The sequence below is a fragment of the Biomphalaria glabrata genome, chromosome 7 (assembly GCF_947242115.1).
Source record: "Biomphalaria glabrata chromosome 7, xgBioGlab47.1, whole genome shotgun sequence".
In the NCBI taxonomy this organism is placed as follows: domain Eukaryota; kingdom Metazoa; phylum Mollusca; class Gastropoda; family Planorbidae; genus Biomphalaria; species Biomphalaria glabrata.
In genome coordinates this window covers 11,798,266-11,821,036 of record NC_074717.1, presented here as the reverse complement: position 1 = coordinate 11,821,036, position 22,771 = coordinate 11,798,266, and the positions used below count along the sequence as shown (strand labels likewise).

At 33.8% G+C, this 22,771-nt stretch overlaps 1 protein-coding gene across 1 annotated transcript in view; it reads right to left on the bottom strand.

Annotated features, from left to right (window-relative positions):
- The window catches only part of LOC106074869 (Golgi apparatus protein 1-like), a 29,793-nt gene extending 17,717 nt beyond the window's left edge, over positions 1-12,076 (bottom strand). Inside the window, exons 1-13 of the mRNA XM_056034963.1 lie at positions 11,363-12,076; positions 10,327-10,493; positions 8,646-8,791; positions 8,360-8,392; positions 7,509-7,595; positions 6,208-6,432; positions 4,391-4,636; positions 3,801-3,996; positions 2,506-2,741; positions 2,156-2,277; positions 1,579-1,680; positions 634-793; positions 185-328 (exon numbers count right to left, since the gene is read on the bottom strand). Coding sequence (XP_055890938.1) covers positions 185-328; positions 634-793; positions 1,579-1,680; positions 2,156-2,277; positions 2,506-2,741; positions 3,801-3,996; positions 4,391-4,636; positions 6,208-6,432; positions 7,509-7,595; positions 8,360-8,392; positions 8,646-8,791; positions 10,327-10,474 — 1,845 coding nt within the window. The 5' untranslated portion in view covers positions 10,475-10,493; positions 11,363-12,076. The remainder of the gene's footprint in view (positions 1-184; positions 329-633; positions 794-1,578; positions 1,681-2,155; positions 2,278-2,505; positions 2,742-3,800; positions 3,997-4,390; positions 4,637-6,207; positions 6,433-7,508; positions 7,596-8,359; positions 8,393-8,645; positions 8,792-10,326; positions 10,494-11,362) is intronic.
- Between the last annotated feature and the right edge of the window lie 10,695 nt (positions 12,077-22,771).

The following is a 22,771-nucleotide window of genomic DNA, read 5'->3' as shown; positions in this document are numbered from 1 at the left end:
GGCACAGAACCAGGTTGGCCAGATGTAAGAAAGCAAAGAAGACAATTGGATGAGGGATAAACAAGGCTTTCCAAGAGAACAAAAGAGTAACAAAAGTAATGTCATGAAAGTTGAAACACATGGAATTATGGGATAACAGAAAAAAGAATATCCTAGTGTTATGCTTAGATAATGGCTTAAACACCTTATCAGCTTGCTTATGTTCTTCATCTGAGCACATTTCTGCGAGATCCATCATGCAGGCCTCTTCAACCTCAGGAATAAGTTTCACTCTAGTGGAGCGCTCTCGTAAAACACGTTTGATCTCATGTACACATCCTCGAGAGGGCTGTGGGAAAAAAATTGACACTATTTTCTTTAACATTCTTTATTTTATTACAAGTTTAAAAATGATTTAATTTTATTTTTATAGCCCTTAAAAGTAAAGTGACACTTTCAAAAGTAATTTTTTTCTTCGATCCAGAAATCTTATTTATAAATGTAGATAGGTTTAAAGTAAACAGAGGGATGAAACTTTTCAATGTGTTCTCAGCTTTACTTGATTTATTTAGAATAGTCAACTGGTTTTTGTACTCTCTGGCCTACAACAAAATATAATCTAATGTGTTTCTTTGATAAAATTAAATTAAATACCTTCATATCATTAGGATTTTTGGAACGCATTGCTCGGTGCAGGCAGGAGAAAACTAGTGGGCCATGCTCAGGTTCCATGGTGTTGGGATCAGCATAACCATTAGATTTACAAATTTGAAATGCGTCTTTCTGACACTGTTTAAACAAGTGGTTGTCAAGTCTAAAATAAACACAAAACAATCATTCATACAAATGTGAATGAGCAGCATCATTATGTTTCAAGATAGTTCATATACCACCATCATAAGACCATTTTCTGACAGTTCAAGTTGCAGTGTCAGCTATTAAAGCATGACACAAGTTCCTTATAGTACACAAAAATTCAGCAAAGAATGATAGATTGCTCATTGCTTATGCATCCTGTAAGAGACTACATAGTCTTTTATGCTTACAAGCAGTGTCCTAGTCATTGATGGTAGGGTATCACATTCCTTAATAAAGAGTCAGCACAGACTTTATTTTCCACTACTAATGTAATGAATACATTAAAGATGTGTGACGTGGCAATTTTAATATAAGATATATGAGACCATTTACCAGAAGAACATTAGCCTTACAACTGAGCACATAAAAAACAACAAAAAACAATTATTAAGAAATAAAATATAATAATGCATCAATATGGGGATGGGGTGTGCGTTGGTTTATAAAGAGCTTGGCTCTCAAACCGAGGTGTCTCTAGTTCAAATCCTAGTAAATTGGTATTTTCATTTTTGGTATTTTTAGGTCATTCCTGAGTCCACCCAACTATAATTAGTTGCGGAAATTATAGGCGGTTGGTCATTGTGCTGGCCACATGACATCTTTGTTAACCATGGGTGACAGAAAGAGATGATCTTTACCTCCTCTGCCCTATCAATCACTTTACTAAATACAACAAGCATTTCAAAGTGAGTTTATAATAATAAGTACATAATAAAAAAAAAAAAAAGATAAGATGCTTACCTAAAATCTCTGACAGCAAAGTACTGTATGAGAAGCAGCTGTTCCTCACACTCATCTGTCATATCCTCATGATCAATATTTTCCAACAGACATGTAATAACACTGAGGAGGATGGGTGAAAGGGGGGTGGGGAGTCAGAAATGAAAATGTCATAAACCCTAACAGATGTTTTTACAACCAAAGCTGCTTTAGTAATAAGCTTTAGTAATCAGCACTAGTACTAAGTTATAGACTAGTCAAACTAAAGAAGAAGAGAAGTTAGCTAACTAAATCAAGTTGCATCTCTTGTTTTTAAAGCTGAAAAATGCTTTGCTAGAATGATTGCAATTCATCTAGTTCAATAACATTTGAAACTGTTAGATTGCTTCTGTATTAATTTGGACTCAAGTTTTAGTTTTACTTAATCTGCAGGTTCAATTTAATATTCAATCCTTCGTAGTCCTAATACCTGGATGTAGTAAACCCAAAATAGGTGTGAATTAACATTTAAGGTAAAATTCTAGTGAGAGGAGGCCTCTAGCAGGTAATGTAAAACATTTAACAACAAGACAATAATATACACACAAAAAAGACTTACTCTCCGTGTCCAGCCTGGAGATCATGACATGCCTTTGTTACCACATCACCACAAGCTCGCTGAAGTGGGAGATCCAGACGAATGTCCTCTCCAGGGTTGGCCACATGAAGAAGTTGACTCAGCTGAATGTCCAAGTATGCAATCATTAGTAAAGAAAAAGCTGATACAAGTTTATTTTGTTTGATTGAAACTATAAAACCAGCAAGTTAGATATGATACATACTGATGTATAGTTACATTTGTTGTTATTGTACAAGGTTCATTTGTACATCTTTTGACATTTTTAAACAAAAGACAGACAACTTCTAAAGTTAATTCAAATCATTTAAAATTATTTTTTTGAGACCCACCTGAGCTTTGCACTTGGAACTTATCAGCTCAGGTTCATCTCCCCCTTTATGTTTCACGACTGCCAGCTTCATCAGACAGTTGATGGTATATCCACCTGCATCCAGACCTTTGCATTCCTTGACAATCTCCTTCTCACAGCTACTGACTAGCTCAGGACTGATCTTGAAGTCCTGCATCAGTTCAGAACGCAGCTCAAACATGGCCTGGATACACATAGGACTCACTTTTTTCTCTCCTGGAATGTTGGTGAAATGAAGAGAAATAAAAAAGGTGTTGATTTCACAAAATGTTGATTCAATATTTTTTGAGTTAGGTAAGGTAATTTCTTCTGCTATAAGAGTGTTTTTTTATTGCTAAAAGATGATTATCTTTTCTAAAAATTCCATAATCCCTCTCCTCATACTAATCTAACATTGAACTTCAAATATAAATATATATAAATACAGTGCTTTTTTTGTGACGGTACTCACCAGTACAGCGTACTGGCAGCTTTTTGAATTTGTGGAAAAAATTATTACTTTTCTTGTATTTTAACGTTTATTATTAATTTATAAGTAGTTAAAAGTTAGGCTATCCATCACTGAGTACCTGCACCTATTTATTTTTTACAAAAAATGATAGATCAATATAAGAAAATGATGCAAAGAAAGTATAGTTTACAACACTAGAAAAACCTATTCCTAATGAAAGATTCATAATTGTATTAACAAAATGACTAAAGCTTGTAAAAAAAAAAGAAAGAAATGTAGTATAAATTTTTCTTTTTAATTTTGAGAACAGCTGACTATTAATAGTCTAAAAGTTACAGGATTTAATAAAGGGTGTCAGTTACCAAAGATGTCTGATTACCAAAGGTTAGCTGTACTTCAAAGAATTTAACCTTAGTCTATATTTCAAGAAATGTATACTTATGATGTAATATATTATCTAAAATTTGAAGAGCATAAAATAGCTAAAAAAAAATTTAGAAATAAAAAATCACCCTTTGGGTCAGAATTTTGTGATTTGACCATCACTAAAGAGATACAAGACAACGATAGGAAAGACAAACAGACACAAACTCTTTTGTCCCCCTGGCAATCAAATCATTAAATAGAAACAATTTGATATAAACTTTTCAAATGTAAATTATGAGTGAGTCTGGTGTGAATGTACATATTCTAGTTTAAATGTTTTGTTTGGTGTAATGCACAAATTGTAAGACAAATTTCCTTACGGACAATAAAGATTATTATTATTATTATTATAATACATACAAGAGTTAAGTCAAAAATAAAAAGGCATTGTAAAGTACCATCACTCTGAGCTTCTTCCAAACAAAGCAATACTGAAGACCGTCTCAAATTGTCATCAACTTCATCATCAGAGTTGTCATTCTTCTTCAAACACTGATTTTCTTCAATGTCACGCCCACATGCTGTGTAGAAGGACTTGTCAGCTTTGACATCCTCAGCTATTAAAGCCTGTCTGGCTTCCAGTTTTTCTTTACACTGATGTTATGACCAAAAAAAAAAAAGTATGTAGTTTACATTTCACAAACATTGACTCGCTCCAATAGACTTATTTAAACCAATTATTCAAGCATGATGACTTATATAACAGCACTTATATTCAGGGTGAATTATATCTAACACATTTATTCTTTTTCCTTGTCCCTTATCAACACTGGGTTTTTCCAATGGCTTTTCAAAAGCTTACAGCCCAACACCCATTTAACTGAGTCAAATAAGAAATCTAAATCTGCACCCCCTGAATTCCATATTTTTATGCATAAGTTATTTAGTCATAAGTAGGTTTATCATGAATATGTTTAAGACTCATTGTAATCATAATAATAATAATATTAAACACTACAAAAGTAGTAATAAGAAAAAGGCTAATTACGTCAGGAGTCAGTTTGGGATCTCCCAGATGTTTATAAAGACATTTAAAGACAGCGCCATTGCCAGATACAACATCATGACAAAGGTTTTCCCTGTCTGCTTTACAGGAATAGTACAACGGCCTGTCCAGGTGGTAGTCATCAGACTGAAGCTCCGCCACTCTCAACAATGCTTTCTTGCAGGTCTTGGTCAAGTTTTTTCTGTGTAAGTTCAGGCAAAAGATGGTCTTACCCTGCTGGTGGCTGCTCTGGATAAAAGAAAAGTTTATTGGGAATGGTCAAAATAAAACAATGTCAGGGATGCCAAATTGAAGTTCACTGTTGCCAACTAAATTTGAAAAAGTGAGCTATGGTTTTAACAATACCTCAAGGGAAGCAGTTCATCTTTGTATCAACTCTGCTTTATTACCACTAAGTATTTTGTTATACAAGTGGAAGAGATAAGACAATTTATTTAAGCAGTGCAAAAAAGTGATAAATAGTATCAATCATTCATAGACCTTTTCAAGACTTCCTTTAGCTAGATATCTATAGTTTTACTGCCACGTATGAAAATCTCCAATATATATTTGTGGGAATTCAAGGACATGAAATAGCATATAACAAATATTTTAAAAATATAATCCATTGCAGTTCTTCTTAACTTTTTTACCAGAAGAGGCTTATACATTTCTTAAGAAAATTATATGAGCATTTCATTCCTATTGTACCTTTTAATTTGATGTACATTACATAAAGAAATTCTACATTTATGCTGTGTTATGAGTCATCCTACAAAATTAGCTATTTACTCTAGGCCACCTTCATAATGAGAAATATAAACTTTTTTTTTAAGATGCTTATTTATGACAATATGAGTTTATTAATTTTTGTAAATAAATAATATCACTTGTTTTACAATGTATATAACAGAATTTCTTTTATTAAGCGCAATGAGATGTAGTCCAGAAAAATTAACATTTAATTTTATTTAACAATTTTAATACATTTTTGTTTGGGATATAAAATTTAGGAACTTATCAAATAAATTTAATTTAATATTATTGTAAAAACTTAACCAGTTATTTGAGTTTCTTTTTGATATTAACAAGCTTATAAAATTGTGCAAGCATTTGAAAACAAGTTTGGCAATTTTAATTTACCATAACATTTTTCATTTGGGGGAAAGATAGTTTTATGATGATTTAAAACTATTTGAAAAGCAGTAATAAGAAACACATTTTATTTATTTGTTTGTTTGCAAGGTCTATTGAAGACATACTTAATGTTAGATTCAGACAGAAAAAAAACTAATTAGAAAGTTTGTCTAGACAAAACAAAAACTTATTAGAAAGTTTGTCTAAGAAAAAACAACTAATTAGAAAGTTTGTCTAAGACAAAAACAACTAATTAGAAAGTTTGTCTAGGACAAAAACAACTAATTAGAAAGTTTGTCTAAGACAAAAACAAATAATTAGAAAGTTTGTCTAGACAAAACAAAAACTTATTAGAAAGTTTGCCTAAGAAAAAAAAACTAATTAGAAAGTTTGTCTAAAAAATAAATGAATATACATATGCTATGAGACATGTTGAGGCAGAGGAATCAGATTAGATTCTACCTTCACCCAACATCAATGGGTTCATGACATTAGTTTTGTTCGACAGTAAAAACAAAACCTTTTTTTGTTTTATCAACATAATGTTCTCATCAGCATATGACCACATATTCTGTGAACTTTACTTCAACTGGCCAATGAACTTCTCTATACAGCTAATACCCTTAGAAGTATTTAAACATTCAATGAACAATGCAAACATGAGCTATGTCAGACATACTTACTGTAGACTCAGGTTCCAGGTTTTCAATTCGCCCACACTGTGTTCTCTCAATATCCTGACTGCAGTTCTTCATAAAGAAATCCATGAAATGAAAGTCACTGAATATAATGCTGGCCATCTTGTTGAGAAATGTAAGGCAGGGTTTGGATTTAACCTGTTCATAATGATCTATCAAACATGGGATGATTTTGCCTTCACCCTTCGGCAACTTTTTGCAATCAGGAATCTGCTCAAAAAAAATATTTTACAAATTTGTTCATAAAATTTAAAATTGTGTCTTTTTTCAATGTTAAAATTTCTATAAGTTCTAACCTAATTCTAACCTAATTCCAGGCTTTATAGATATTTTATTAGGATATATTAAATACATGTAATAGAAGATAATACTTTTTTTTTACAACTCTACAATACTATCACCTATTTGAAGACAGGTTGCAAATTAGAGGAAGACATGTACAAATGTGTGTCTCTTTCTGCATAGTGTGAAAATGAGTGGCTGATCTTAATGAGTGTGAAGAGAAGACCAGGAATGGCTCATGCTGTCTGTCTGGTAAAATGTTTATAAACATTATTTCTCCCATGCCCAATCTCAGTTCAAGCTGAACATTTTGCACAACTATTTCTTTTACCTGACAAAACAACAATCAATAAAATAAAATAAACCAAATAGTTCATTAACTATTGGTAATTAGTTATTTTGTTTGGTATCAAACAAGAGAAAGAAAATGTACTTCAGTGATGTGGTGGTATAAGTTAAATTAGTCCCCTTTATACTTTGTATGCTGCTTTAAAGTTTGAAACTAACAATAAATAACTATAAAACCCTTCTATGTTCATAAGCACTTCGCTGGCACAGTGGTTAGTGTGTTGGCTTAAGAAGGCTTGAGCCCCAGAGTTCGAATTCAGGTTAACTTTATATTTTTTTTAATAAATGTATTTAAAAAGCCATCACAGTAACATTCACCCAGATACCCCCTTCTCTCCCACCCCTTTCCCAACTGGTCCAGACAAGTGATAGGATCATAGAGTATTGAGAAAGATAAAAGCATGAAATTGCCCTAAACAGAAGCAATTGGTAAAAATATTAGTTTAGATCTATTTCAAATTTAATTAGAGAACTGATTCAAACTAATTGATACAACTATGCTTATATAGGTTTTTGTTTTTGTTTTTTTAAGCAGATAACTCACCTTTTTGTTGCATGACAAAAGTATGAAAAAAAAATGTTGCCACTGATTTAGAATTTAAGTGTGTGACATGTACCATTCTTAATCTCAATATCTTGCTACATCTAGAGCTTACCTTCTCTAATTCAGGAGAACAAGCTTCATCTAATGCACGATCAAATCGAATATCTTTAGACAGCTTATTTTTGTATTTCCACAAATACTGTTGAATATAGTTAACAAAATCAAGATAATAAATTAATGTTAAAATAAGCTAGGATTAATTCCACTCATGAATTTACATATTCTAGAAAAACTAACAAATGAAACCTAAAAGACAAAATAGATATGACTGTGAGATCACAGCAGGGATAAGGGATTTCACTCTATATAAATATACTACATGGGATAGTTTATGACAAAAAATCAATGTAGTTGACTCTTGTCAAAACTTATTAATTGCAAAAATGAGATAGTATCACCTCATGCTTTTCAAAAGTATTAATGTCAGAAAGTCTCAAGTTACTAAATAAGACAAAATGTATCTTATAGGTTGCCCCTCATTAGTTCAAAATGATCTGGAAAGTGGAAATTCAATTGAGGAAAGAATACATTAAATGCCTTCAATTATATCCAGAAACATATTACCACTGGACATGTAATTGATTTATATTTGATGCAGACTTTTTTGTTCTTTAAAAAACTGTCGTGAAATTTGATTGTCGCCCCTAAGGTTTGTTTACATTTGTTAGACTGTGTACTGGCCATATTTCGTGTTGTGATCTTTACTATGTGTGTAGTTGTTTGTCATTCAGTGTAATAAAGCTTTAGATGTACCATGGTTTTTGTTATGCTGAAGTACGACAAAAACGTTCTTCCTACTTTATTTGTTTAGTGACAAAAAAATGAATTATTTATATTTAAAACAAATTAAAGTAAAAATTAAACAAATTTTATAATTTTATAATAATTATTATCTGTACATACATGATCACATTGGGAAGAAAGACTTTCTGTTGCCTGTATAAAAAAAATAAAACAGGATTTTAAAAAATGCATATGTATAGAAATACAGCAATTGTGTCTTGATCACAGACAAAAAAAGAAAGCTCTATGTAAGAAGTGAAACAAAACAAATTTCTATGTCTGTTCATCTGGTATTAAAGCAAGACTCTCTGTTCTAACATAAGTGCAATGGTTGAATTCAAAAATATCACCATCCTAATATTTATTGAGATACTATTCTGCAATCAATGATCATCCTAATACTTACAGAGATACTATCCTGCAAGCAATCCAGCACAATAAAGTTGTTGGCTTTAGCTTTATCTGCACACAGCCTCTGGACATCTTCAAGACACTCTGGGCTTTCAGCAATCTTGATAGGCTTAGGTTTTTCAGGAATTTTTGCCATGTTGTCTGCCAAAGGTCAAATAGAAACCTTGATGAGCCTAACTGAACTTAAATTAACTTAAAACTATATTATAGTAATTGAACTTAGTTCATTAAAAAGCATGAAGAAAATGAAGCATGCACACAAATCATGAAACACATGGCAGGAAGTAAGAGTGAAAAGTTAGATACTAAATCAGTTGTGGGGATCTAGAAAAGGGAACTTAGCTCTTGTAGAATTAAGTTATCATGTTATTTCTAAATGTGTATAGTTATTTCATTAAGAAACAAGTATCAGTATTTAGAAGTTATATTTCGCATTATGGATTTATATAATGTTAGTGTTGCAGTTACGCCACTTTCTTCTACAGGTGATGACGCCATTTGCTGTATTTATATTTTGAGTAGTAATTTTTTTTCCCTTGTCGTTTAGTTATCATTTGATGTGATGTCGAATTTCTTCTTGAACATTTGGTGCTTTTTCACCATCTTGCTCTAATTTTTGTGGTCCTGAATTTTTCCTTTGCTTTATGTTACTGGACAGCCTTAGAGATTGTCTTGGATCTATTCTAGGTAGGACTATTTGACCAGTTTAGGGTGAGTTTTAGTTCATATTGTATAGATATTTTAATATGGATTCATTTGTACTTGTAGTTGTATATTAGACGTTAATCATTATTTTTTGGTTGGAAGATTCTATGCTACTTTCAAGAATTGATTTGAATAGTACCTGTTACAGAGATCAATCTTTGTCTTGAGTTGGGAAACTAAAATGTTGTTGACATCAATGTTATCAAGCAACATAATATAAGGTGTTTATTTTTTTTTTTAAATACTATATTAAGTATTTACTTAGACTGAACTTATGCTTTATTATCTTCATATATATGTATTTGTAATTACCTATCATTCAGATTATTCATTTTTCATATCACTGTATAAATATCATTGTATTGAATCCTAATTTAATTTTTAAAAATCATAAACATCATTTATCAATTCATGTAAAACTGAGTGTGTCTGTTAGGCTGAACTTTTAGGACTGAAATAATTATCAAGCAAAAAGAAAACATAATTAATTTTAACACACACACACACATATATTGCAATTAAAATTACACTTTACTAGCTAATATCTATCAATAACTAATCATAGTCCTGACAGGATTTACATTTCATTATTAAAACATTACCACATTAAGAATTATGTATTAGTAAATTAACAAGAGTGTTATGTGGCCTTTACTTTCCCCAACTAATGTCAAGTACCCATTAGAATTTGATCTCAAAAAGTCTTCACAAGATTTGAACCTAAGCCCCTCAATATGGAAGCCGAGCCTTTTACCACTCAGCTACCATTATAATCTTAATGTAAATAAATAATGTTCATGCAATGAAGAGTTCTAAAGTTATTTATATGTGTCAGAGTGAAGTATGCCTGTGAGTAGCTCCAGTTGTCAAGAATTTTACTAAGTCCTTGAATACACATTACACACTAAAAAAAAAAGTTATCCTAAATTTTTTTAATATTAATGGAATCTAATCATTTAGACCCTCCTAACCTGGTGGTAAAGGTTGCATAAGCCCAGCAGGATTGGTTGGATCAGAAGGTGTAGATACAGGAGCTCTTTTGACTCGAATATCTGGCAATCCTAGAACTTTGGCAGTGAGACAAAGACAAACCAAAGCAGCCACAAGTGTTCTAATCATCTTCAATGTATCTATGAATCTGTGAATAATAATAAAAAATGTATAACTTATAAATGTCAATAAGATCTTTCTGTTTTTATTAAACATGTAGACTCACATTAAAGAAAATCTTGTGCATTTTGTTATATATATATATATATATATATATATATATATATATATATATATATATATATATATATATATATATATATATATATATATTGTGTTAGAAAATAGAATTTTAAATTTGTAGGTCAGGTTGTTGTTTTTTTCCTATGTTACCGAATAACTTTACCTCTTCCTAGGTTTTCATTTTTTTGTTTAGATTGGCTGTCTATTCTAATGAACCCACCAAAATTGATTCTATTTTTGGAGTTGATTCACAAGCCAAAAATTTAACAGATGTAGATTTATATAGAGAGTATTATAAATATAATAATATATATATAATATAAATTATGGTGTTCAAAATTAAATAAAATAAATCCTTATAAATCCTTATATATATATATATATATATATATATATATATATATATATATATATATATATATATATATATATATATATATATATATATATTCTCCTTAAACTTAAGAACATTTTGGTACTTGAATTTCTATGATGTCAAACCATTAGCAAATAATAAGTGGTCAAAGTCAAACTTTGAATGATCTAGTACAGTTAGTCTGTTAGTGTTAAAGGTCTAGGACTAGATCTAAATCTAGTACTCAGAACTGTCTACCGAGACTGACACTGAGAAATACTAATTGAGTTACACTTTTACTAAATTTAAACTTGACTTAAGTTTAAGTTACAATAGGTCTAGATTCTAGATAGTATTAAGATTAAATCTTATTATAAAACTAAAAGTGCACAGACACAATTGACAATGGCAACACTTACAAGTCGCACTAGATCTATGAATGAGACTATCAAACGCAACAATGATCAGTGAGTAAGCCTTTGACTTTGATTCTTCTCTTGGTTAAAGTACACACTGTTTAATGACTGTTACAGTGTTAAATCTGGACTGTCACACTCACTCACAGTAACAGTTCAGTCTAGAAGTACTGTAGTATTCACAAATCTAGTCTAGATTTAGATTCTAGATAATGATAATAATGTTACTGTTTATTATAGTTATAGTTTATAGTCTACAACTGTTACAGTGTTTCACTGTTTGGCTGCTACGGATTCAAGTCAGTCACTGTGTAGAGTAGTGTAGACTCTTGAACATATAAGTCATTATAAGCAACAAAAATAACACTAACAGAACAGTCACTGTCAAGTTACAGTGTTACGGTAACTGTTAGTGTTAGATATATATATCATTATTATAGATTTTACTGATTTACTGATTTAGATAGATTGAATTCTAGTGACGGTAAGTCTAGTCTCCTAGAGAATCCAACTCAGTAACTGCTAAAGCTAAATTACTAGAGTCTAAATATCTAGATCTAGATCAGAAGTCTAGAGCTAAGATCAAGATCTAGAATAATTTGATCTTCTATAAGAGACAGTGTATCACTGTATGTCGATCTCTACTGGTCTTCTAGATCTAATGAAATAATCCTTTTCAGCTTTGACGTGTTCAGTGAACTCAAAACGGATGTCTTTGCAGTTATTCCTCTTGTGAAAACAAAAAATATAATGAATTTCAAATGGCATAGAGTAGTGTCCCTTTACTAATGTAAAGTGCATTTTATACAAGACTAAACGTTATAAATGTACGTTACTACAAAAGAGAAGATAATTACGTCCTAATTTTAAGCATACATGTGTCTATCTAGTCAATGTTAATCAGTGGCTTAAAGTCTGCTAAGTCGTCGGTTTTCCAGTATGATTCAAGCAACCCACTCTATTCTCTAGATCTATATAGTAGGCCTACTAGGGAAGAATTTAAAGAACACCTCTCTACTATTTTTGTTTTTGTTTTTTTTTTGTTGCTGGAATAAGAAATTTGCCTCTATATCGACCTGATATCAATAACTTATTATCTTCAAGTACTTCAAGAGACATTATACAATGAAAGTCATTAATATATCATATGTATATATATATTATATATATATATTATATAGGCCTATATATATATATATATATATATATATATATATATATATATATATATATATATATATATATATATATATATGGCATTTTACGTCTCGAGAGACGATCTTTACCCTTTGCAACTTCTTGTGTAACTAAAGAGGCCAATCCTTGATACACAGCTGCGATCGCAGGTTGGGCATATATAGGCTAATCACCAGGCGCCGTTGCATTTTCACCCTTCTTTCTGCTTCTGTTGTGTATGACATCTGCAATCCGTGACACTTCCTTTATGCTCTCTCTCTCCATGTGGATCTGTCCAGTGCCACCTCTTCCAAGTTAAAATTGCCAGTGTCGATTTTGAAGAGCTTCATGTCGCGTTTGCATACATCCGTATAACGTAAAAGTGGGCGACCAGCGGCTCTCCTGCCTTCTATTAGATCGCCATACTGGATGTCCTGTGGAAGTCGACCTACTGGCTTTCTACGAACGTGGCCCAGCCAGCCAAGGCGTCTGCTGCTGATAACAGAGCGGATGTCCTGGCACCCTGCTCTTTGTAGCACTACCTCATTGGTTATTTTATCTTGCCACCTAATTTTAAAGATTCGCCTTAGGCATCGGAGGTGGAAGACATTCAGCTTTTTTTAATGTCATGAGTAGGTTGACCATGTTTCACTTCCGTATAGCAAGGTGCTCAACACACAGGTCCGGTAGACTAGGGCTTTAATTTTAGTACTGCTAGTCAGCAATAAGTTGTCCCAGACTCTTTTCTGCAACCGTGACATGGTGGCCATTGCCTTGGCTATCCTGTTGTTTATGTCTTTATCCAGTAGAGTGTTGTTGGATATGATTGAGCCAAGGTAACAAAAGTGATCAACAATTTCTAGTTGTTGGCCATTAATGCTTACTTGAGGTGCAATGTTTGTGTTTTGGACAAGTATCTTAGTCTTGCTTTGACTGATGTTTAAGCCGAACTTCTGGCAAGCGGCAGATAGTTTGTCCACCAGGGACTGTAGCTGAATATCAGAATCAGCCACAATAGCTGCATCATCAGCATACAGGAGTTCCGCAAGGTTGTCATTGCCGGAAGTGGTAATGAATGTAAGCACTCCACTACCTATAAAATGCTTCCAAATGGCATGCGTCTCGAATAGCCTCTGACAACCAGTCCAACTCCTAGCTTTCACGTGTGGCTCAGATATTAAGTCCGGCGGAATTGTTCTCACTAACAGGAGAAGGGGCAAAGGCGAGTAAATGGCGCCTTAACCAGTAAGCTTCGGGTAGGAGGGGTTCGTTAGCCATGGCTATCTACCCACCTAGGAGAAGGAAAACTCTGAATTCAAACCTCTGTTGCCTTGCAGCTATAACCAATCTTGGGAAAGGCTTCGGGAGTCAACCTTGAGGAAAAATCAGGAGCTGGCGACCCTAAGGTAGTTTGCAGCACCCCGTGCTACACTCTGGCAGAACCTGCGATGCCGCTGACCCCAAACTGTATCGGCACTGCCGTTCCTTTGGATACATCAGCTGCGTGGAGAGGGGGGAACTGATGTGTGGGCGACATCGTTCCGACCACAGCTAATGTCCAGGCATTCATCTCACCAAGATAATCCATAGTCGCTTCGCGACTGAAGGAGGCTGATATAGCAGAGAGCACCTGGCTGCATGCGGCGCCGGAACGAGACAGCTGGAGGTCACTCACGAAGGCCGCGGGATACACATTTGAGACCAATGGTTATGCTTGCCCTGGATGTGGCAAAATATGCAGGTCACAGCTGGGGCTGCGCAGCCACGGGAAATACTGTATTCCTCATTAATCTTCGGACTCGAAGACAAGCCTTATTATTATTAATATATCATCATCATCATCATTAGCCTCCTTCAGTCGTAGAACGACTATGGTTCATCTCAAAGCACACTTCCTCATGTGGCTGTGGAGCCCTATTTTGGAGAGACACTCCCGTCCACAGATAGTGCAGGTTAAGGTGGCTTTTACTTCAGTGATAGAGGAGCTGGCCGTTTTTCGGATTGTACGTTTTTCTTCTTGAGCTGAGACCCATGTACACTGTCCATAGCTTTCTTGGTCACTGTCTCTCTCCATCTGTTGCGGTCTAGAGCTATGTCTTCCCAATTGTCAGTATTGATGTTCACTGATTTGATGTCACGTTTTATTACATCTATGTAACGGAGGTGGGGGCGACCAGTTTTTCTTGTGCCAGTCGCGAGTTGACCATAGAGGAGGACTTTTGGGATGCGCTTGTCCTCCATCCGGCGAACATGTCCAAGCCAGCGCAAGCGGCGTTGTCTGAGAGCTGTAAAGATGCTGGGAATACCTGATCGCGCAAGGATCTCAGTATTGCACGCTTTTTCTTTCCATGTGACATTCAAGATCCTACGGAGACATCTCAAATATAATGAGTTCAGTTTTCTCTCTTGCTTTGCGTAAGTGGTCCATGATTCACTGCCATACAGCAGTGTACTCATAACGCATGCCTTGTAGACTTCCATTTTGGTCACCGTAGTTAGCTTATGGTTTTCCCAAACTCTTGGCCTGAGTCTAGCGAAGGTCGAGGCAGCCTTCCCTATGCGTTTTTTTTATCTCCTCTTCTAGAGACAGGTCATCTGTAATTGTGGATCCCAGATAGCAGAATTCGTTTACGGCGTCCAGCTTGTTGTCGTCAATGAGGATGGAGGGTGGTGCTGTAGCAGGTGGTCCCATAACATTTGTTTTCTTCGTGCTAATAGTCAAGCCATTTTCTTTACAGGCCTGAGAGAAGCGGGGCATTAGTGACTGAAGTTCCTCTTGCGTGTATGCCACTACCGCTGCGTCATCCGCGGATAGCATATCTCTTAGGAGGGTGGCTCTGATTTTAGTTTTGGCCCTCAGTCTGGCAATATTTAGGAGTTTGCCATCAAATCTTGAATGGAGATATACCCATGGAGATATATATATATATAAATGGGGGGTGGGGGTGAAAGGACATATATATATATATCATATATATATCCTTTACATATATGTCCTTTTTCCCCACATGAAGCTACTCGAGAATGGATAGGCCTATAGGGTAGGAACGTAAGTGAGCATCCGCATCTGGTCAAAATTCTCCATACGCAACTGACCTGTCGAAAGCCTGGTGAGATCCATAGGCAGCGTATAGCGGTATAGAGTCTAGCATTTTTCTTGCAATGTCGCAAAGGATAAAAACAAATATCCTGTCAGGCGTACCTCTAACGGCTCTTATAAAGTTTAATTTATTTAGTATTCCGCTAAATACTCCTAAGATGCTAAGTGTTCCATTATGGCGAAAAAAGTTTGGGAAACACCGCTCTAATCAGATGTGAATATCGGCCTACTCGTTTGTTATAAATCTAACAACTCTATATTGCGTTTGTTCTAGTTTCTTTGTTTCCTTGAGTTAAACGTTCCCAAACATGGGATCCATATCCTAATAGGCCCCTATTGGCCTTGCTTACTAAAGTGAAATAGCATTTTAGTTATATGTTCCTGTTTGATTTGTAAATATTTCTTTTAATCCTTTCATTGATTTTTTTCCAGTTATATTTTCATCAATATGAGTATTTATTAATAACGTTTCATTTATTATTACACCTACAACAGATTTAAAAGCCTTATATTGTGGGTCTGGGTATTGCTCATCGACCTCTTTAGTTGTCGATGAGCACAATCTAATTTCCTATGAACTTGAAGATGGCAATGGAGTCCGATAAGACTCCACCTTCGCTATGAAAGGCAGCTAAGCCGCAAATAAAGCACCATTAGGTTGGTACTGTTGCCAAGTTTCATGCTTTAGTTCTCTGCTTTTTAGCGACTTCCGAAAGAGGAATAACTACTATTATTTGTGGTCTGTTTGTCCGTCCGAAATGTGGTTTTATCGTCTCTACTTCTGCATGAGAAATTTTGAGGGAGAGGCGGGTTGCTATACACAGTATTCGTTGATCTAAAGAAAGTGGTGTATTTTTTTGACACGGCCCTGCCAAAACTGCTAATGGACATTGGATGTTCTCATGAGGAAACGAAACATACTGTGAAATTTATTGGAGCCTATAATAAACACCTTTTGGGTCAGTAGCGGGATGTCTATTTGCACCTAATCTAGTTGATATACATTCCTTCTGCCTATTAATGACATCAACGAAGTGTAGTTATTCATACAAGATCTCTAAAAAAAACTCTTCTACGTATCCAGATTGTGGGCAAAAACCAAAGCTAGAAAGGTGTTATTCAAAGAACTTCTCTATGCTGATGACGTATATCTATTGTTGCTGAATCTGCTAATCAGCTTCAGACCCTGGTTGCTGGATGCCATTAGTCAAAACAAAACAAAATACTAGCTCAAGATACTGGGTGACGATTAATGGCCAAGATATGGTTATAATTAAGGGGCGCAGTGGGTTCAAATCCTGGCGAAGACTGAGATTTTAAATTTCGGGATCTTTGGGCGCCCATGACTCCACCCAGCTCTAATGGGTACCTGACATTAGTTGGGGAAAAGTAAAGGCGGTTGGTCGTTGTGCTGGCCACATGACGCCCTTGGTAACCGTGGGCCATAGAAATAGATGACATTTACATGGTGGTAAACTTTTGGTTATAATTGGCCTTTTCTGTTACCTTGGCTTCATCATTTCCAATAAAAGGATAGCAAAGTTAACAAAATAGATGCATTTGATTATATTGGCTCATAAAAAAATGGATGAGTACAGGACAAGTACTTGATCAAAAGACTTCTAATCATGGGCGCCCTCAGGATTTTTTGCAGGGGGTGCAACCTATTACCTATGGCCAAGGACGTAGCTTCCACTTTCTTATTACGGAGAATATTAAGAAAAAAACAAGATTACAAAGAGATTGTGCAAACAAAATCCAAAACATTCTTTACGGATTAAAATTTTTTTGTTATGTTTCAGCAAGAAAATGAAATTTAAAATAAGTCTAAAAAGTTATTTTCAATAATCGTTTCTAGTAAATTACTTTCTTATTTTAAAATCCTGAACAACCTATTGTCGATACTTTTGAAAAAAAAAAGTCATTTGACATAGGCCTACATTTGTTTTAAGTTGAAAATACGTAACGATTTGATATCGATAATTAAACTATAGTAACGTATTGTCAAAGAATATAAGTGTAATGTAAGTCAATGATGCAATTTTAAACAATCATTTGACATAATTTATTTTTATGTAACAATTTCAGGAACAACTTTATAGTTAATGAAATATAAGTAAGTATAGAGATTTTCATTTAGCATTTATATGATATTTGCATTAAAAAAACGGAACAACATATTATTGATCATGTGTTTTTACAACGTTTAAGCATGGAAATTTAATGTAATATAAGTTAGAAGAGCAAACAAATATTCGTCGGCTTTGATTTGTTTTTCACAAAAACATCCGAAACAATATGTTATAGATACTTAAAACTATTGAGATGTTTCGGAAGGAACATTAAAGGTTAAATCAGATTTTCAATAGCATCTAGAGTTGTTTTTTTTTTTTTATCTAAACGTGATGACAGACCGACCGACAGATAAAACGCACAAAAATAAGCGTCGTTTATTTTAATTCTGATGGGGCACTAAACAAGAAATAAATAAAACTGATTATTTTAAAAAAATTGAGGGAACTGATAAAGAAATAGGCAGAGCCAAAGAAATAGCAACTAGAGGAGTTATATCTAAGTTTTCATATTTCTAAGAACCAGAAGTCAACCGAATTGGCTGAAGAATACTCCAAGTAATGAAAAATCACAATTTATATTTAAATATACTGTGAGGCCAATGAGTGGACAATGGACATTATAATGCTATTGCTGCATCAAAAACAACCGTTTGAGCATTATGTCCACTGTGCTAACCACAACTTAAACTTGATGGTAAATTATTCCGTCGGCAGTGTTGCAGATTTTTGATGACTTGAACAAAGTGTTTTTTGTTCACATCATTTCAAGATGGGCGCTTCTTCAATCCAATAGGAAGAACAAAGTCGTTTAATACTGTTAATTATATTATACTGTTATTATATTAAGTCTAAGAAAATGGAAACAACAGGCATAGCGCCATTAAAAGATGAACATAACATAATACATAATGATAATGAAACTAAAGCAAACATCCTAAACAAATACTTTGCATCAGCATTCTCAGCCCCAGGAGACAAAGACATATTACTGAATTTGAACCAAGTAGACAACATAGAAGATATAGTAGTACAAGAAAATGGAATCCAAAAGCTATTAGCCAACACCAAACCAAATAAAGCTTCTGGACCTGATGGTATTCCAGATAGATTACTCAAAGAACTAAGCAATGAGCTAGCCCCAGTGTTCAAAATACTCTTTCAGGCTTCACTGAACCAGGGCAGAGTACCAAAGGACTGGAAAGAAGCTAATGTCACCCCCCTATTTAAAAAAGGAGAAAAATCTGACCCAGGGAACTACAGACCAGTATCACTTACCAGCATCACATGTAAAATCCTAGAACACATAATATGTAGCAACATCATAAACCACTTAGACAAACATAATGTCCTCACACCATACCAACATGGCTTTAGGAAATATAGATCATGTGAAACACAACTAATAGGACTAATTGATGATTTTTCAAAAGGTTTAGATAATAGTGAACAAATAGATGCTATCTTACTAGATTTTTCTAAGGCTTTTGACAAAGTTCACCACCATAGTTTGCTTAAAAGATTAAAATATTTCGGCATTAATGGTCCACTGCATCAGTGGATTAAAGATTTTCTGATAGGGAGAGAACAAACTGTAATAATAAATGGCTCTAAATCAACACCGATAACAGTAAACTCAGGTGTACCTCAAGGTACAGTCTTGGGTCCACTACTATTTTTAATTTACATAAATGATTTACCAAATTGCATTAGTTCAGGAACAAAAGTCAGATTATTTGCAGACGATTGCATAATATATAGAACAATAAAAACAACACAAGACACAGATATTTTACAAAGAGAATTAGATAAATTACAGAAATGGGAATCAAATTGGAGCATGTCTTTCCACCCAGAAAAATGTCAGTTGTTAAGAGTAACAAAAAAACTAAAACAAATTAATTCCACTTATCTTATTCATGGCAAACCAGTATCACAGACTAAAAACGCAAAATACCTAGGTGTTATAATAAATGAAAAACTATCATGGAATCCACATATTGATGAAACTACAAAAAATCAAACAAAGCATTAGGATTTATTAAAAGAAATTTCTATAAATCAAATAAGAACATAAAACTAAAATGTTACTTAACCTTGGTTAGGCCAATAACAGAATATGCATCCTCCGTTTGGGACCCCTCAACTCAAGAAAACATTAAGAAACTGGAACTGACACAAAATAGAGCAGTGAGATTCATAACAAACGAATATTCACATTTGACTAGAGTAACATCTTTAGTAAAATCACTAAATTTAGAAAGCCTTCAGGCTTCAGGACAGAAGGCTCAAAAGTAAAGTAGCAATTATACATAAAACACTGAACCATAATCTTCAAATACAAAAACAAAATTTAATAAAATACTCTGAAAGACATAAAGATAAAGGCACATTCCTCGTCCCATATGCTAGGACAAATTTGTACAAATACTCCTTCTTCCCTAGTGCTATTAGAGCATGGAATGGGTTGCCTGAGCTAGCCAGGAAAACCATTGACTTGGCTGAATTTAAGTCATTGGTTAATATGCATGACGCGTAGGACGTAATCATCTTCTTTTTTTGAAGTAACGTCTGTATTATATATGATAAGATAAGATTCAATAGCTGAACATCATCGATTTTAAAACCACTATTATTGTACTGATTTGGAGTCCTAACTGAATCAAACGTTAAACTTTATTCGTTACAAAAAGGTCAACTCTTTGCATTGGAATGTCTTTTCTAGACTACCTATACATATACACCACTCGATTTTGTTGTTACACGCTAAATGTGTCTTTAATGTTGGTAGGGGGGCCCACCAGGATATTCTTGAACCCAGGCCCATGGGTTCCTTGCTACGCCACTGCAAAAAAAGAGGTAAATTTAGCACCAAAGCTCTCACTTGGGACTGTTGCGGAAGAAATAGTCTTCTTGATTCACTAACACTATGCATAACTGAAACGTCATTTTGGGTAATTGATAACAAGGTTACGTTTGTGAGACGCGCAACGTAGGCCTACAATTGCTGCTTTTGGATATTCTTCACGAATCCTCGCCTGGACCAAGTTCTGAATGCTTACCTTCACGTGCTAATTTTTTAAATTTATCATATTGAAAGGCAGCTAACAAAGAATTTCTCCTCCAATGCAAACAAACACTCCAAAAAAAAAAACCCATCATATTCTAGGCCTTAGCTAAATATAGGCCTAATAATGATCTATTTATGTGCAAATGAAAACAATCGTCACGACTACCTTGTCATAGAATATTTCACTCCCTTTATAGTGCAAAGAATTGCAAGCCTATAATATAGATTTGAAGGTGTAAAAAAATGGCTAAATTTTGACTACTCAGAAACCAACGTACATTGTCGGCCATCAATTCCTGAGAAGTCAAGGCTGGTCTACTACACCATTAACGTATCCTTACAACTGTACATCAGTGGAAGCACGACTAGTTCAGTTGCTACTTAGAAAATAATCGATTTGATGGTGCCAAAAATTGGCTAGAATTTGGCAACTCAGAATCCAGGGGTCGCCCATGCCTCTAATCCTAATAAATAACTAAGGATGTGATTTGTATACTATATAAATAATTAAGTAACAACACTAGTCATCAATTTTTTTTTTTTTTAAATTAGACAAGTAACTCAACACAGACACTATTACGATGAATGAGAGCAACACTCACAATCTTAATACAGAATTTCAATGGAATGTAAAGCAACTTTTTTCCCTACAGTGCTTGAGTGACTTAGGGAAGTGTGAAAATATATGCAATTTTTATTACCAACCCTGTAATCCCTTAAAAAAATATATCTACACAATTATTATATTACAAACATAATCAGCATTTGTAATGGAAAATGTAAAAATGCACCACTCTTATTAGGAAGAAACTACTTTTGGCCTTTTAAGTGCACTTTTAAAATGCATTTGAAATATTTTTTACACATTAGTATAATGTAAAAACAAAACAACAATAAAAAAAATATAGCATAACCAAACATTGTTCTAACACTCTTGCGTAATGATGTTGACAGTTGAATAATTATATTAAATCTTTGTTATATAGATGGTGAAAAGATTCTTTTAAAACTATTGTAAACAGTACCTCAGTCTGAAGATATTTCAGAAAATAAGTGGCTGACATTAAAGCAACCAAGACAGTCAATTGAGATTTAACTATTAAGTGCTAGTAAGTAACATACAAATACAACTTAACAAAAAAAATTTAACATTACAGTCTTAATGAAACATTGAAAATAGCTAAACTTATTGTCAGTCCATTGTAAAACATTATTTACTGGAATATTTCCTAGCTAGTCAAATGTTTTAGCAAATTTAAGAAATGCAACATATTTCAAAATGATTAAAACAATCTGAAACTTACAAGTTTGTGAAAACAAATGAACCTGTATGTTCAGTCATGCATGTCAAGTCTTACTCATCACACTAACAGCATTCACCAAAACCCAAGCACAGAAAGCTGACTTGAAATTAAGAGCAAATATTTTTTCCTTAACTGACAGTATGTATAGAAATAAATCAAATTCCTTAGCAGAGAGAAATGTATTATTTCTAGTTTTTTTTAGTGTCCTAATTAAACAAGCTTTCTTGGAATACAAAGACATCTTTTTAAAATCATATCAAACATTTTATCTCATAACATCCTGGAAAATGTATACATGACAACATTTGTAATGAGAAAGAAATTGAATTAAAATAATGACATCTTGGGTTCGTGCCTAGAAGAGACTTGACTTATGTCACAGTCTTAGTTGACATTGCATGATCTAAAGTTCACGTCATGTTAAGAGTTTAAAAGACACGTGGAATTCCTGATGTAGAAAACAGGAAGTAGAATGAATAAAGTTAGACTTAGAGGTCAGTCAGTCAAGTAAAGCAGACAAGTGAAGTCAAGTTAGATGTCAAGTGTTATTCTTTGGACCGTGTGGTCAAGTAATATTTTAGTCCGCAACGGACAGTAGCGACTTAGAAAAGTCTGTAGTAATTTCAGTTAGAAAGTAACTTGTGGGCAGTTGTTGCCAGTGGTCTTTTGAGACATGTATTAGTTGATCTA